The sequence below is a fragment of the Arvicola amphibius genome, chromosome 5 (assembly GCF_903992535.2).
Source record: "Arvicola amphibius chromosome 5, mArvAmp1.2, whole genome shotgun sequence".
Lineage (NCBI taxonomy): Eukaryota > Metazoa > Chordata > Mammalia > Rodentia > Cricetidae > Arvicola > Arvicola amphibius.
The window spans coordinates 103,003,433-103,016,832 of NC_052051.1; the positions used below are offsets into that span (position 1 = coordinate 103,003,433).

General features: G+C 38.1%; 1 protein-coding gene across 6 annotated transcripts in view; it reads left to right on the top strand.

Annotated features, from left to right (window-relative positions):
• The window catches only part of Kiaa1328 (KIAA1328 ortholog), a 284,272-nt gene that overhangs the window by 110,081 nt on the left and 160,791 nt on the right, over positions 1 to 13,400 (top strand). For all 6 annotated transcript variants that reach the window (XM_038329545.1, XM_038329547.1, XM_038329546.2 and 3 more), the window contains one exon: positions 5,596 to 5,723. In XM_038329545.1, coding sequence (XP_038185473.1) covers positions 5,596 to 5,723 — 128 coding nt within the window. The remainder of the gene's footprint in view (positions 1 to 5,595; positions 5,724 to 13,400) is intronic.

Here is a 13,400-nt window from a genome sequence, read left to right on the forward strand (position 1 = left end):
TTAGGGTCCTCATTGTTGTCTAGGTATGCTTGGATTGTGATTTGTTGGCAAATTTTCTTTATGTTTAAAAACCACTTATGAGAATTCTCTGTTCAGTTCAGTGCCCCATTTTTAATTGGGTAAATTAACATTTTAAAGTCTAGTTTCTTGAGTTCTTTATATATTTTAGAAATATGACCTTTGTCTGTTGTGGGGTTGGTAAAGATCTTCTCCCAGTCAGTAGGTTGCCTTTTTGTCTTAATGACAGTGTCCTTTGCTTTACAGAAGCTTCTCAGTTTTAGGAGGTCCCATTTATTCAATGTTGCCCTTATTGTCTGTGCTACTGGGGTTATACGTAGGAGGTGGTCTCCTGTGCCCATGTGTTGTAGAGTACTTCCCACTTTCTCTTCTATCAGGTTCAGTGTGTTCAGATTGATATTGAGGTCTTTAATCCATTTGGACTTGAGTTTTGTGCATAATGATAGGTGTGGATCTATTTTGGTTCTTCTATAGGTTGACATCCAGTTATGCCAGCACCATTTGTTGAAAATGCTTTCTTCCTTCCATTGTATACTTTTAGCTCCTTTGTTAAAAATCAGGTGTTCATAGGTTTGTGGGTTAAAATATGGGTCTTCTATTCAATTCCATTGGTCAACATCTCTGTTTTTGTGCCAATATCAAGCTGTTTTCATTACTGTAGCTCTGTAATAGAGTTTGAAGTCAGGGATGGTAATGCCGCTGGAGGTACCTTTATTGTATAGGATTGTTTTGGCTATCCTGGGTTTTTTGGTTTTTTCCATAAAGTTGATCATTGTTCTCTCAAGGTCTGTGAAGAATTTTGTTGGGATTTTGATGGGGATTGCATTGAATCTATAGATTGCTTTTGATAGAATTGCCATTTTTACTATGTTGATCCTCCCAATCCAAGAGCAAGGGAGATCCTTCCATTTTCTGGTATCCTCTTCAATTTCTTTCTTCAAAGACTTAAAGTTCTTGTTAAATAGATCTTTCACTTCCTTGGTTAGAGTTACCCCAAGATATTTTATACTATTTGTGGCTATTATGAAAGGTGATGTTTCTCTGATTTCCCTCTCTGCTTCTTTATCCTTTATATATAGGAGGGCAACTGATTTTTTATTTGGAGTTGATCTTGTATCCTGCCACATTACTAAAGGTGTTTATAAGCTGTAGGAGTTCTTTGGTAGAGTTTTTGGGGTCGCTTATGTACACTATCATATCATCTGCAAATAACGAAAGTTTGACTTCTTCCTTTCCAATTCGAATCCCCTTGATCTCCTTATGTTGTCTTACTGCTATTGCTAGAACTTCAAGCACTATATTGAAGAGATATAGAGTGGACAGCCTTGTCTTGTTCCTGATTTTAGTGGAATGGCTTTGAGTTTCTCTCCATTTAATTTAATGTTAGCTGTTGGCTTGCTGTATATTGCCTTTATTATATTTAGGAATGAACCTTGTATCCCTAATCTCTCCAAGACCTTTATCATAAAGGGGTGTTGAATTTTGTCAAATGCTTTTTCAGCATCTAATGAAATGATCATATGGTTTTTTTTCCTTCAGTTTATTTATATGATGGATTACATTGATAGATTTTCATATGTTGAACCAGCCCTACCTCTCATCCATTGTTGGTGGGAATGCAAACTTGTACAACCACTTTGGAAATCAGTGTGGCAGTTTCTCAGGAAACTGCGAGTCAACCTACCTCAGGACCCAGCAATTTCACTCTTGGGAATATACCCAAGAGATGCCCAATCATACTACAAAAGCATTTGTTCAACTATGTTCACAACAGCACTATTTGTAATAGCCAGAACCTGGAAACAACCTAGATGCCCCTCAGTGGAAGAATGGATAAAGAAAGTGTGGAATATGTACGCATTAGAGTACTACTCAGCGGTAAAAAACAATGACATCTTGAATTTTGTATGCAATTGGATGGAAATAGAAAACACTTTACTGAGTGAGATAACCCAGACCCAAAACGATGAATATGCTATGTTCTCACTCATAAGTAGATTCTAGACATAAATAAAGGACATTGAGCCTATGATATGTGATCCTAGAGAAGCTAAATAAGAAGGTGAACCCAAAGAAAAACATATAGTTATCATCCTGGATATTGGAAGGAGACAAGATTGCCAGGCAAAAATTAGAAACTTGGGGGTGGAGGTGGGATAGGGGTAAGGTGAGATGGGGAGAAAAAAGTGAGAAGGGGAGGATGGGGAGAGCTTCAGGGAATGGGACGGTTGGAATGGAGGAAGGGTGGATATGGGAGTAAGGAAGTATGTATCTCAATTAAGGGAGCCATTTTAGGGTTAGCAAGAGTCTTGACTCTAGAGGTGTTCCCAGGTGTCCATGGAGATCCTTGGGCATCTGAGGAGAGGGAGCCTGAAATGGCCCTATCCTATAGCCATACTGATGAATACCTTGCATATCACCATAGAACCTTCATCTGGCAATAGATGAAGCTAGAGACAGAGACCCACATTGGAGCACTGGACTGAGCTCCCAAAGTCCAAATGAGGAGCAGAAAGAGGGAGAACCTGAGCAAGGAAGTCAGGACTGTGAGGGGTCTGCCCACCCACTGAGATGGTGGGGCTGATCTACTGGGAGCTCACCAAGGCCAGCTGGACTGGGACTGATATAGCATGTGATCAAACCAGACTCTCTGAACTTGGGTGACAAGGAGGGCTGACTGAGAAGCCAAAGACAATGGCACTGGGTTTTGATTCTACTGCATGTACTGGCTTTGTGGGAGCCTAGTCTGTTTGGATGCTCACCTTCCTATACCTGGATGGAGGGGAGAGGACCTTGAACTTCCCACAGAGCAGGGAACCTTGACTGCTCTTTGGACTGGAGAGGGAGGGGAAGGGGGATAAGGGATGGGGGAGAGAAATGGGAGGACGGGAGGAGGTGAAAATTTTTAATTAAAAATAAATTAATTAATAAAACACTTATGAGTGAGTACATGTGATAATTGTGTTTCTGGGTCTGGGTTGCCTCACTCAAAATGATGTTTTCTAGCTCCATCCATTTATAGTTATTTTTTCTGCTGTGTAGTACTCCATTGTGTAAATGTACCACATTTTCCTTATCCATTCTTCGGTCAAGGGGCATTTAGGTTGTTTCCAGGTTCTGGCTATGACAAACAATGCTGCTATGAACATAGCTGAGCACATGTCCTTGTGGCACGACTGAGCATCTTTTGGATATATACCCAAAAGTGGTATTACTGGGTCTTGAGGAAGGTTATTTTCTAAATTTCAGAGAAATCACCATACTGATCCAAAAGGGCTGTATCAGCTTGCATTCCCACCAGCAGTGCAGAAGTGTTCCCTTTTCCCCACAATCTCTCCAGCATAAGTTGTCATCAGTGTTTTTGATCTTGGCCATTCTTACAGGTTTAAGATGGAATCTCAGAGTTGTTTTGATTTGCATTTCTCTGATGACTAAGAATGTTGAACATTTCCTTAAGTGTCTTTCAGCCATTTTAGATTCCTCTGTTGAGAGTTCTCTGTTTAGATCTGTATTCCATTTTTTATTAGATTATGTGTTCTTTTGATGACCAGGTTTTTTTTTATTCTTTGTATATTTTGGAGATCAGACCTCTTTCTGATGTGGAGTTAGATCTTTTCCCATTCTGTAGGCTGATGTTTTGTCTTATTGACCATGTCCTTTTCTTTAGAGAAGCTTTTCAGTTTCAGGAGGTACCGTTTATTAATTGTTTCTCTCAGTGTCTGTGCTGCTGGGGTTATATTAGGAAGTGGTCTCCTGTGCCAATGAGTTCAAGTGTACTTCCCACTTTCTCTTCTGTGAGGTTCAGTGTGGCTGGCTTTATGTTGAGGTCTTTGATTCATTTGGACTTGAGTTTTTTGCATGGTGATAGATATGGGCCTATTTTTTTCTTCTACATATCGATATCCAGTTATGCTAGTACCATTTGTTAAATATGCTGTCTTTTTTTCCATTTGATATTTTTTTGTTTTTTTGTCAAAAATCAGGTGTTCAAAGGTGTGTGGATTAATATCTGAGTCTTCAGTTTGGTTCCATTGGTCTTCCTGTCTGTTTTTATGCCAATAGCAGGCTGATTTCAGTACTCTAGCTCTGTAGTAGAATTTGAAGTCAGGGATTATGATGCCTCCAGAAGTTCTTTTATTGCACAAGATTGTTTTGGCTATCCTGGGTTTTTTGCTTTTTCATATGAAGTTGAGTACCATTCTTTCAAGGTCTGGGATTTTGGTGGACATTCGCTATGAATTTCGCTGTCTCAGGTCTGTTCTGTCCCAGGTTGTTGGCTCAGTCCTGGTCCGTCAATGTCCCTGGACTGGATTCACTCCTGCTCCCATGGAGCTAGCTTTTCAGGCCTACTCTGGCCTAGGTCTCTGGTTCAGTCCCACTCCTGTGGAATTCGTTGCCTCAAGCCTGCTCCAGCCCAAGGTGGAGTTAGTTGCCTCAGCCCTACTTTGGCCTAGGTTACTGGCTTTAATCTGTTTATGTAAATCCTGGTCTGGATCCACTCCTTCCTAAGTCCCTGGCTTGGAATTGGTCCTGCAAAGGTCTCTGGCTCTGTTCTACTCCCTCAGAGTTCTCAGTCTCTGGTATGCCCAGACTAGCAGAGGACGTGGCTCAGGCTTACTCCTTCAGAGATCCCGGACTCAGGCTTAGACCTGCAGAGGTTTCTGGTTCCTGCCTATTCCCTTTGATGTCCCAGACCAGTGCCTGAACCCACAGAGGTCCTGACTCAAGCCTACTCCCTCTGAGGTCTTAGACTCATACCTGGACCCTCAGAGATCTCTGGTTTTTGTCTACTCCATTGAAGGTCCCAGATTCATGCCCAAACCCACAGGGTTCCTGGTTCAGGTCTTTTCCCTTGAAGGTCCCAGATTTATTTGCAGACCCTCAGTGGTCTCTGGCTCTGGCTCACTTGCTCAACAGTTCCTTCCCCTGTAACTGTTCCTGTGGTGTTTGCTGTGTCAAGTCAGAGATTATTATAATTTTAACTCTTAAATTTAAATAATTGGTTTCTTATTTTTTTCCTTTCCTTTCCTTCTCTTCCCTTTTCTTTCCTTACCTTTTCTTTCTCTTCCTTTTTCCTTTTCCCTTTTCTTTCTTTTTATGTCTGACTCTTTTGCCCAGTCCGTCCTTGGGCACCTGGATTACAGTCATACAGTCTATGCTCTGCTTCATTTTGCTTGTTTACATAATGTGATAGGCGTTCCTTTGCATAGCTCTGCAAAGAACTAAGAGAAATGTCTCTTCACTGGGATGGCCAGTGCTACTTTCTTTTTGTTGTTGTTTGTTTTTGTTTTTTTTTTTTTTTTAGACAGGATTTCTCTGTGTAACTTTGGAGAACTCACAGAGATCCACGGCCTCTGCCTCCTGAGTGCTGGGATTAAAGGCATGTGTCACCACCACCTGGCTTCAGTGCTACTTTATTTATTAAAATTATTGCTTTCTGACTGGACACATAAACTGCTTTTATCTGATGACACCATACTCACTGCCTCTGACCAAATGTTGTTGTATTTCTATTTTTGTCTTCTTTATTGCAGTCTGTATATGAACCAGTTTTTCCTCCTTAATTTGCAATCTCACCTCTTCAACTGCAGTATAGAGAATGCCAAGAACTTCTAAGTCTCTACCAGAAGTACCTATCAGAACAGCAAGAAAAGCTCACCATGTCACTCTCAGAACTTGGTGCTGCTAGAGCACAGGAGCAGCAGGTAAGTGACCTCTTCTGACCCAGGAGGTTCCTTTTCCTTTTATGTTGGAAATCACGTTATATGCATGCTGTTTAAAAACATACAAATATCTCTTGGCTTCCCTAACTGTGGCCCTCTTTTTTTCTTTTCCTCTCCTGTTGTTTTTAGGAGTCTAGTGATCAGAAACAGAAACTTGAAGCAGGAGGGGGTTAATGGAGAGACAGTTGATGGGATAAGAAAATGCACTGATGGTTACTTAATAAAGAGTAGTGGATAGTTGGTGTCCTTTTGGAAAACATTAATGTCCCTTTTCTGTTTTTAGTTCTTAGAATAAAAAGCTATTTGGTGGCTTCTGTATGTTTGCATGTATTAAATATTTAAATATATGAGTATTTATAAGTAACCACATAACACCAACTGATGAATATTTAGAACTGTATAAGCTTGTATCTGTTAATTTGTACATTTAAATATACAAGTGTTTATAAGTAACTATATGACATTAAGTGATGAGTATTCAGAGAACCTTGCCTTTTATGATGTAAAATCAGATACTAAAGCCACATTTCTGCCCTTCTAACACTGATATTTGATGTCTTTCTTCTGTTTTTATGAGTTTAAATCTTCAAATAGCAAAAAATAATCTTTATATTTTAAGATAAAAGTAACTGTCAAAAAATTCATATCATGAAAATGCAGGTAATGTGTTAACTGTGATTTCCCAAGTAGTATCAAAAGCTCAAAGGTCAAACATGAGGATTTCTTGCAAACTTTCTTAAGAACATTGCTGCTCAGACAGGAGACATCTGCCTTAGATGGGTTAAGAGTTTTAGCTAATGGAATCCTAGTTTTAAAACTACAATTTGCATATATGGGAAAGTGAAAACAAAAATCCCAACAATACTAATGCCATCTTATGTGGTCTAGCTGAGTTGTTTAACATAGACCATTTTTACTCTGTTTTCAGAAAGCTAGATTGTACAGTGACCACAGAGGAATGTGGCAGCTTATGTTATTTCTATGCATGTCTTCACTGTCTAAAAGGAGGTTGACAGCCCTGTAGGTGCCTTTAGGCCAGAGTGCTTGTAAAGGTCAGTTTCAGGTTCCTCAACACATTCCTGCTCATGCCCTTGGCATAACCTAGTTGAATGAGACAGCACAAAACAAAGGCAACTTATTTAAGAGGGAACTGCAGCAGTGAGGCAGGAGACCCTTCATTTAACAGTATTAGTAGAGTCTTATAACTTAGGAGCATAGACTACGAGCCAAGACATGATCACTAAAGTAAAAGAAAAGAAAAAGAAAACCAACAGGTGGGAGGAAAAGAAAAGTTGATAGTTGGTAGGGAGATTCTAAGAACACCTGGAAGAGACCCAACCTGAAATTGTAGACAAACAAAACTTCCTTAGTTATTGTTGGTTTTTATGTAAGCTAAGTATGAATAATCATTGTTAAACTGCCACACTTAATCTAAACCTTGGGTGGCATAACTAAAAGAGATATTAGAATGAAAATGTTGGTCAGTATATGGAGAGAATATGCTCTCTAAAGGAGGTACCTAGTCTTGGGGTGTGATGTGGTGTAGATAGAACACTTGTATAGCATGTGTTATTCATGTGTATAGCATTAGCCCTGTGTTCCATCTCCAACTCAGAGAGAGACAGAGACATGTTGTAAGGAGAGCCTCTTGTTTGTTTCTGACTGCTCAGTCCCTAAATAATCACACAGAAACTCTATTATTTAAAACACTGGTTGACCCATTAGCTCTAGCTTATTATTGACTAACTCTTACATATTAATTTCACCCATGTCTGTTAATCTGTGTATTGCCACAACTTTGGCTTACAGGGTAAAGTTCCAGCATCAGTCTCCAGCAGGGCAACATGACTTCTCCTTACTCCGCCTTCCTTCTCCCAGCATTCAGTTTAGCCTTTTCCACCTAACTAAGTTCTGCGCTGTTATAGGACCAAAGCAGTCCTTTATTAACCAATGGTATTCACATCATACAGAGGGGAATTCCATGACAGAGACAGAGGAGAGAGAGGTATCTCTTGTTTTTTGCTTAATCCAGAGAACTTTTTGAACTATATATTTCATTTTAAATCATGTCTGTGTATGTGTGTTTGTGTGGGGGTGTGCACATATCTGAGGTGTCGTATCTCTGTAGCTGGAGTTACAGGTCCTTAGAAGCTATTCCACAAAGGTGTTGGGAACTGCACTCAGTCCTCTGCAAGAGCAGCAAGTGCTCCTGACTGCTGAGCCACCACTCTAGGTTAAACTATGTTTTCCTCAAGTACTTGATGATCAAGTTCTAAATGTCCCCATAAACAGTGAAAATAAAGCTGTGAATTAGAGACAGCTTCGAGGCTTTGCTGTTTGACTTAGAAAGGAAAAATGTCCCTTTTTCTTTTTAAGGGAGAATAAGGGTCACTTCCTTTGTTGTCTGGTTCATTCCTTGTGACAGGCTTCTCTAAGCTGATCACTGGAAAGCCCCCTCTTTTCTTTTTCTGATTTCCCATAGGAAGAGCACCATACTGGCCTGACTTCTTATCGCCTCTCCTCATCATGAAGTCTAATGTACTCTTAGTGTATTCACAACTAGCCTGTGCCCATCTTTGCAGAGCACTGTTATATTATTGTAATTATTGTTTATCCTTCCACTTCCTTTGCACAGTGTTCTAAAGTCAGGCATACTACTTGTTACATAGGTGGTGTTATGCTCTCAGAGTCTGGTATAAGGATCAGAGTGACCTCAAATAAGTAAGCTAATGATCCACTTCAGGGTTCTAGAAAAACAAAAAGACAAACAAATACAGCAGATGTCAAGAAATAATAAATAGTAAGGCAAAATAATGAGATAAATAATACAATTACTATATATAGACTCAAAAAGCTGGTAATTCAAAAGATAAAGATGGTTGACAAGCCTCTAGCCAAGCTAACCAAAGGTGAGAAAATACTCCAAACAAGAAATTAGAGATAAAATGGAAAATGTTACAGCAGACCCTAATAAATTCCAGAGGAACATTAGGGAATACATGGAAAACTTATATTCTAATAAATTGGAAAATCTAGACAAAATCAATAAATTCCTAGGTATGTGTAGCCTAATAAAATTAAATCAAGATTATATCAACTTTTTAATCCAATTACAAGCTATGTTAGCAGTGGTAATTAAACATCTCTTCACAAAGAAAAGTGTAAGACAGATTCACTGCTGAGATCTACCAAACTTTTAAGAATGACCTGCTAAGAATACTTCTCAAAATATTTCACAAAGCATAAAGGAGAGAAATGCTCTGCAGCTCATTCTATAAAACTACTATTTCTCTGATACCAAAACATGCTGGTGATACAGCCAAGACAGAAAAATTTAGATCAATTCCCTTGATGAATACAGATGCAAAAATTCTGAATATCAAATTTAAGAACACATTAAAAAGATTATCACAGCCAAGTCGGCTTCATGTTAGGGATACAGTGTTACTTCAACATACAAAGATCAGTACATTTAATATGTTCTATAGCTATACATCAGAACAGAAATCACAGGATAATCTGGTTAGTTGGAGAAAAAGCATTTGAAAAAGTTCAGTATGCTTTTATGATTAAAAGACTGAGGAATCTAGGAATACAAGAACATATTACAGTGTGGCAAATGTTATATACAGCAAGCATATAAGCCACAATGATTTTAGTAAGTGGAAAGAAAACTGAAGCAATTTCATCTTAAATCTGGTAGTAGACAGGAGTGCTCACTGTCTCCTGGAACACTCAGACTCCTTCCTAAAACAACATAGAGTGTTCTGAGTCTTCTCCAGAACATCCAGACAAGAGAAAGAGAAAAGGGACACACCTAAAAACTGGCAAAAAATATCAGAAAGACACACTGGAAAAGACATTCAACTAATGGTGCTAGGAAAAATGAACCCATATTTTGCACACATACACTCATGGGGCAAGGGTAAAGAGAAACACGTCAAAATATAGACATAGGCAAGACTTTCTGTAAAGAACTCCAGGAACACAAGAAATAACCCCGGGAATTGGAAAGTGGAATTTATGAAATATAAAAGCTGCTTCTCCACTGCAAAGGAAACTATCAATAAAGTAAAGAGATGACCCAAAGTATGAAAAGAATTTTTGCCCCCTATACTTCTGAGAAATGGGTACTGTCTCCAATATCCTACAGAACTGTACAATTAAAGTATAGTCCCTAACAAAAGGACTTTGATTTTTTTATTCAACAACACAAAAAAAGGTGTAGCACAAATTCTAATTTTTAATAATAAAAACCTGGAGTCAGCAATTAGGAGTGAAACTGAAGGATCAGAGAAGCAGGGCAGCCAGCCACTAGAGAGTTAATATGTTTGTCTTTGGGTTCACCTTAATGCTTAGCTTCTCTATGATCATGAACTATATGCTCAATGTCCTTTGTTTATGGCTAGAATCCACTAATGAGTGAGTACATACCATATTCATATTTTTGGGTCTGGGTTATCTCTCTCAGGATTGTGTTTTCTACTTCTATCCATTTGCATGCAAAATTAAAGATGTCATTGCTTTAACCGCTGAGTAAGTACTTTAATGTGTAGATGTGCCACATTTTCTTTATCCATTCTTCTGTTGAGGGGCATCTAGGTTGTTTCCAGATTCTGGCCATTACAAATAATGCTGCTAAGAACATAGTTGAACAAATGCTTTTGTAGTATGATTAGGCATCTTTTGGGTATATTGCTGAATCCTGAGGTAGGTTGACTCCCAATTTCCTGAGAAACCACCACACTGATTTCCAAAGTGGTTGCAAAAGTTTGCATTCCCACCAGCAAAGGATGAGTGTTCCCCTTACTTTGTCAGAGACCCACGAAAGAAATATTACCTGAGTAAGCAGGAAGTATGACCAAGCAACTTCCCAAAAATGTGAGAAATGACAAAAACAGCTGGCTACCTGAACATTCACCCAAGATTCCTCTGGAGGAATATTTTGGTATCCATCTTCATCCTACAGGTTTAAAATATTTGACAGACTTTTCTATTAAGCAGTGTTTTAAAAGGATTGTTCCACCTTGTCTTGGCAAGGTTTTGTAGTCACTCTCTTTGCGTCCTGCTTGTCCAATGTGGACAGCATACCATCAGCAATCGAGGCAAAAGCACTTTGTTTCCTAGTTGTTTACTTTTGCCACCAAGAAAGGAAACTATGTGGAGTTTCTTTGATGCCCATCATCTTCTCCAAAGTATATTGGTGCTGCCAGGAGCAAAAATGTCTCATTGTGATTTAAAAAAAAAAAAAAAAAGAAACTATGTTATTAAAACATCTTAAATGTCATAGTCTGTAGATCTCTGAAGTATTTGAAGACATCCTATCTAACCTATATCTCTGTTTGACCTTGAAAACATTCCTAATATGACTACAAGATCGGTTGTAATAGGTTACTAATTACTGACCTGTATTTTCTATTATTCTAAATAGTTGGTAATAATAACTTTCAAGAACTAGAAATTTGCATTACATTGTTAAATGATATATATGGGTGCATTACCATGAACAAGGGTAGAAATGTATATACAGTATATTCTAACAAAATTAATCTCAAATTTATATCATTATACAAAATTTGTATACAATATACAAATGTCCAATCCATTATAAAATATTTAAAACTAGTAGTCATTTTTCAAAGTAGATTCAATAATCTACCTTTTTATCTTATCATATGTATGTCCTCCCTTTTTTCTTTTCAGAGTATATTCAGTAATCTACCCTTTTATCCTATAATGTCTGTATTTCCATTTTTTCTTTTCAAAATAAGAACCCTGAATCTAATCTCCTTTGTTTATAGCTTTTTTCATGACCATTACCAATAACAACTTGTAACACCTTAAACAATGACATATATCTATAATCCAGTAAATGACCAAAAAACTACCCACCCCACCCGTTGGGAATGTGGGTGTCATGTTTTTAAATTTACTGCCAGTTGTCTGGGGGCAATGATATCTTTAGGGGATCCTGAAAAGGAAAGTTTGGTTTAATTGTCAAGTCTTAGAAGAATTAGCTGTTTCATTTATTGTATAGTCTATACGTAATGGGAAAGTACAGTTTGTGAGGCAGGATCATCTCAGCTAACCACCTCAAAAACTGTTCTGAGCAGTCTGTAGTCCAAAGCCAAACTTTAGGTGGTATTTTTCAGCTTAGTTGTGTTAACATAGACTTGGTTTATTTGTCATTGTGGGACCCCATCCTTATTATGGAGACTGCATAGGTCACTGTTACGCATGCTCATGGTTCACTGCAGAAAACTGATAGAGACTCAAACCAGAAATCATTTACAGGAAGGTAGATAAAGCCTATTTCTAGAAATAGTTCTCAATATAACCATTAATATCATGACAAAAGTGTCTGTTGTTATATCACCCTTTTCATTTCTGATTTTGTAATTTGGATGTTCTCTCTCTGCCTTTTGATTAGTTTGGAAAGGGTTTGTCAATCTTGTTGATTTTCTCAAAGAACCAGCTCTTTGTTTTGTTGATTTTTTTGTATGGTTTTCTGTGTTTCTATTTTGTTGATTTCAGCCCACTATTTGATTATTTCCTGTCTTCTCCTTTTGGGTGAGTCTGCTTTTTTTTTTTTCTAGAGCTTTCAGGCATGCTGTTAGGTCACTGATGTGAGCTTTCTCCATTTTCCTTATGTGGGCACTTAGTGCTATGAACTTTCCTCTTAGCTCTGTTTTCATAGTGTCCCATAGGTTTGGATATGTTGTGCCTTAATTTTAATTGAATTCAAGGAAGATTTTAATTTCTTTCTTTCTTCCTTGACCCAGGAATGGTTCAGTAGTTGACTGTTCAGTTTCCATGAGTTTGTTGGCTTTCTGGGAGTAGTATTGTTGAATTCTAAAACTTTACTCCATGGTGATCTGATAAGGCATAGTGGGTTACTTCATTTTTTTTTTTTTTTTTGCGTCTGTGGGTGTTTGCTTTGCTACCGAGCATGTGATCAATTTTAGAGAAGGTTCCATGAGGTGCTGAGAAGAAGGTATATTCTTTTTTGTTTGGGTGGAATGTTCTATAGATGTCTGTTAATTCCATTTGATTCATTACATTTGTTAGTTCTCTTATTTCTCTGTTGAGTTTCTGTCTGGTTGACCTCTCCATTGTCCAGAAAGGAGTGTTGAAATCTCCTACTATTAGTATGTGGGTTTGATGTATGATTCAAGTTTCAGTAATGTTTCTTTTACATATGTGCGTGCTCTTGAATTAGGGGCATAGATAGTCAGGATTGAGACTTCATCTTGATGAATTGTTCCTGTTATGAGTATAAAATGTCCTTCTCCATCTCTTCTGATTGATTTTAGTTTGAAATCAATTTTGTTAGATATTAGAATAGCCACACCTGTTTGTTTTTTAGTTCCATTTGATTAGTAAACCTTTTCCCAACCCTTTACTCTGAGGTAGTGTCTTTTTTTGAGGTTGAGGTGTGTTTCTTGTAAACAGCGGGATGCTGGATCCTGTTTATGTATCCATTCTCTTAGCCTTTGTCTTTTTATAGGTGAATTGAGTCCATTGATATTAAGTGATAATAATGACCAGTATTGTTACAAGGAGAGTGGGCCCTTTGTTTGTCCTGGCCACCCAGCTAGCTTACACCCTAAATAACCACACAAGAACTGTATTAATTTAAACACTGCCTGGCCCATTAGC